The following is a 3,433-nucleotide window of genomic DNA, read 5'->3' on the forward strand; positions in this document are numbered from 1 at the left end:
GGAAAGAGAAGGATCTCATAGCATATGAATCTGAGTGGGCCTGGGAGATACTGAAAAACTATTTGAGCTCGGGTTGGAAGCTCAATTTTCTCTGCCTTATTGTCGTGTTCTCTGGCACATTGGTCAATCAAACATGATAAAGTAAGAATGATGATAGACTGTTGGCTACTCTTCAGTCCAGCGTTTCTTTCATTAGCCCACTCACACTTTCCCACAAACTATACAGGAGGGAACCTGCAATTTCATGAGCTACCAAGCAGCATGGATCTCCTTAGTCAGGGTCTGGAAACACACAAAGAAATCTTGCATTGCCTGGTTCAAATTCCATAGAGTAAGAAAAATTTTAAATGGTGTTTAAATTAAAGTACTTGAGTGACCAGCATGCTTTCGTTATTATCGGAGAAAATAGCCAATATTCCAAGAATGAGCCAGAGAGAAGTGGAAATGTCATGGGTTTTTATTACATAGTTGTCAAGCTTATTATGGGGTGGTATATTCATTTTAAAAGCTGACTATCAATTACAAAATTATATGCAAAAAATTTTAAGGATTTGTATACATCCACTTAAGAGGTATAGAATGCATGAAGTAGATAGTGCCAAAGAGCCCTTTGGGACTGTCTAAAAGAATATCATTAATTTTTACAGTGTACTTCCAATTCTGGAGCCACTCCAGCATTGGCTTTCTATAAAAATCATTTCAAGTTTAGAATTATGCTATTTGCTTGCAGCAACATCACAGGAGCAGTAGTGCACCATATGTTCCTACTTAGCAACTTAGTCTATAAGTCCCAAAGCATGTACTGATTTGAAAATCGAACAGAAATTATAATTGTTGAGTGATGTTATGAGGCAAGTTGTCTTGGATTACCAAACTATGCAGATGTTTGATGTTACGTAGGAAAAGGAACAAAACTTTTTTCTTTTTTTTTTAACCTGCAGGATAACTAAAATCTTATTTACGGTTGCCGAAAGGGGTAAATTGATTAAAATTCCCTAAAAGAATACCAGGTAATAAATTCTTGAACACACTATATTACAGTAAACAAAAGGAATGTTAAGTGTAAAAATTAGCTAAGGCCATTCAACTTATGTAATTTGTGGTTTATTTCCCTCCAGAGAATGTATTATCGTACATTAGTGTAATTTTTTAAAGTAGCACATTCTAAAAATATTTTAATATATGCTACTTTATTAAAGTAGCTTGATTCTGGCACACAAACCTGACATACCTTTACCAAGACAAAGTATTTGGATCTCTACTTCTTCATAAATTATCGCTGGTACTTAAAATATTTTTAGTTAACTCCTGACTGAAATATTAAGAAAAATAATGTTTGCTTTATTTAATTTTAGCCTGAGCTTAATATTATCCATTGCACTTGAATTTAAATATCTAAGGAGCCAAGCCGTTATGATGTATATGCTTTGAATTTCTAACCCGTTATCCAAAAGTCTTTAAGACGGACATAATGATTCTCTGAAAGGGAGCAGCTGCTTTATAACAGCAATCATTTATTGAGTTTGTGTTTCTACTGTTTCAAACAAATTCAATTAGCCCTTACACTTCAAAACCCTAAAGGCACCAAAGAGATGGTACCAGGTTGCTCTAATCTAATAGTAATACTAAACTTGTCAGTACAGTTTTGGGATTGATGGTTAGAAGAAAATTAATAGTAACATTTTTCATTTTTTAATCAAACAGTCCTATTCAGAACCACCTATGGATCTCGGAGGCTACTTAGCTGAATGAATTGAGTTCAGTAAGAATTCTAAATGCAAAGCTTGGCCTTCCGAAGGTATTCTGAGTGTGATCGACTCAATTGAATGGAAGGAAATGTAGTCCGGATCTTTGAACTTAACGATGACCTTCTCGTCTGAACAATATAGTGTGGTTTCTAGAATGTCTGCCAGAGAAGGCAGTGATCATAATGACTTCTAAATGCAAAGTTCATGGAGAGGCAGGCCTGTCTCTGTTTTGAGTTAAGCAAAAGACATTTTGTTCTTAGAGGAATTTCAAAGCCCCAGAAAGTACACCCCTAACATATACATTACATTTAATTCACTGACAACCACCATGAAAAATAATAGACGTTTTCTAACCCCCGTGCCCTCACCCTTCCCAGTTATCAAATCTATTTGAGCAGATATGTAGGCATTGAAAATTACAGTACCGTTAGAATTTCCACCATAGTTACATGAAGCCCCAACCTACCATGATTTTATACTCTTCCAGAAAAAAATATGTTCTAGCTCACAAAATGCTCCTGCGGACTCGCCATCACTTTCGTTCATTCATTTATTTGTTTTTACTTACAACGTTCTTACATATTATATTATACTGGCAGCCTAGGGCAGTTATAATTTTTCTTTAAATGCCCTCCCTGAATTAAAGGGCCCGGTCTCAAGTATCCGAAAATAAACAGCAAGCATTTACTTTTATAAATGTAACCGTTTACATTTTCATTGGAATTCTGTTGTCACTTCTCATGATTAAATACCTTGTCAACCATTTCCAGTGAAATGGATACAAACGTGCCCTTGAAAGGTTTCAATCATATCATGCATTTTGGCTTGTAAGCTACCTACCCAGTAGATTCTAAAAGCAGCCATATAGCGATTTTGGTTACAAATACAACATTTTATTTAAAACTGCCCCAACAGTTGACAATTAAAGCTATTTGTGACACGTGTAGCTATAATGATTAACTTGTCTATAGTCAGAAGCACAAATAACCTGCACCTGTAAAGACTTTATTTCCTAAAGGTAAAACAACTGTTTAGGAAAGATCATGCTGGCAAAACAGCTGCTTGCTGTTCTGGAGGGGAAACAAGGTAGCATCTTTCAACAAACGCCAACTCCCGTGTTTTATCAGCTCTATCTCATTAACTGGAAACAAGGCTTAAATGCTTTGTTTATAAATTATGATTATTCCTGATTGCGGCAGTTACTGATAGTGCTACTCATTTGCAATGCAACTCTTTGAATTTGTTTAATTACAATTTGAAACAAGGCAGAGAAGATTAATTAACCCACCTGGCTGGCTGGCACATAGTCCTGGCTGGGTTCTGTCATGCTCATATACATGTTCTCACCGTCAAACTGCGAACGAAATAATAGTAAACATTCAGCGATCTTGACTGTGTGCAGGGGTTTTTTTTTTTTTTTTTTTTCACCATCAAACTGGAAACAGTAGCCATAAAAAATACCGTGGTCGGGAACACGGAAAACCTGTCATAGCAAGTGAGCCACATCTTTGATGTTTCTGTTGTCATCCTTCCTGACCCTGGATGTCACTGATTTGGAGTAATTAGTGCTCTAGTAATTACAGCAAGCAAGAAAGAAATGAATGGTTTCCTTTCATCTGCAATCTGTTTTAAAACAAAATGGCTCATTTTGCATACCATGTATACATATTGCAGTTTGGTTGTAA

General features: G+C 35.9%; 1 protein-coding gene across 1 annotated transcript in view; it reads right to left on the reverse strand.

Annotated features, from left to right (window-relative positions):
• TOX (thymocyte selection associated high mobility group box) overlaps nt 1–3,098 on the reverse strand; it is a 136,801-nt gene extending 133,703 nt beyond the window's left edge. Inside the window, exon 1 of the mRNA XM_006923986.1 lies at nt 3,037–3,098. Coding sequence (XP_006924048.1) covers nt 3,037–3,087 — 51 coding nt within the window. The 5' untranslated portion in view covers nt 3,088–3,098. The remainder of the gene's footprint in view (nt 1–3,036) is intronic.
• Between the last annotated feature and the right edge of the window lie 335 nt (nt 3,099–3,433).

The sequence above is a fragment of the Pteropus alecto genome, unplaced genomic scaffold, assembly GCF_000325575.1.
Source record: "Pteropus alecto unplaced genomic scaffold, ASM32557v1 scaffold87, whole genome shotgun sequence".
NCBI classification, from domain to species: domain Eukaryota; kingdom Metazoa; phylum Chordata; class Mammalia; order Chiroptera; family Pteropodidae; genus Pteropus; species Pteropus alecto.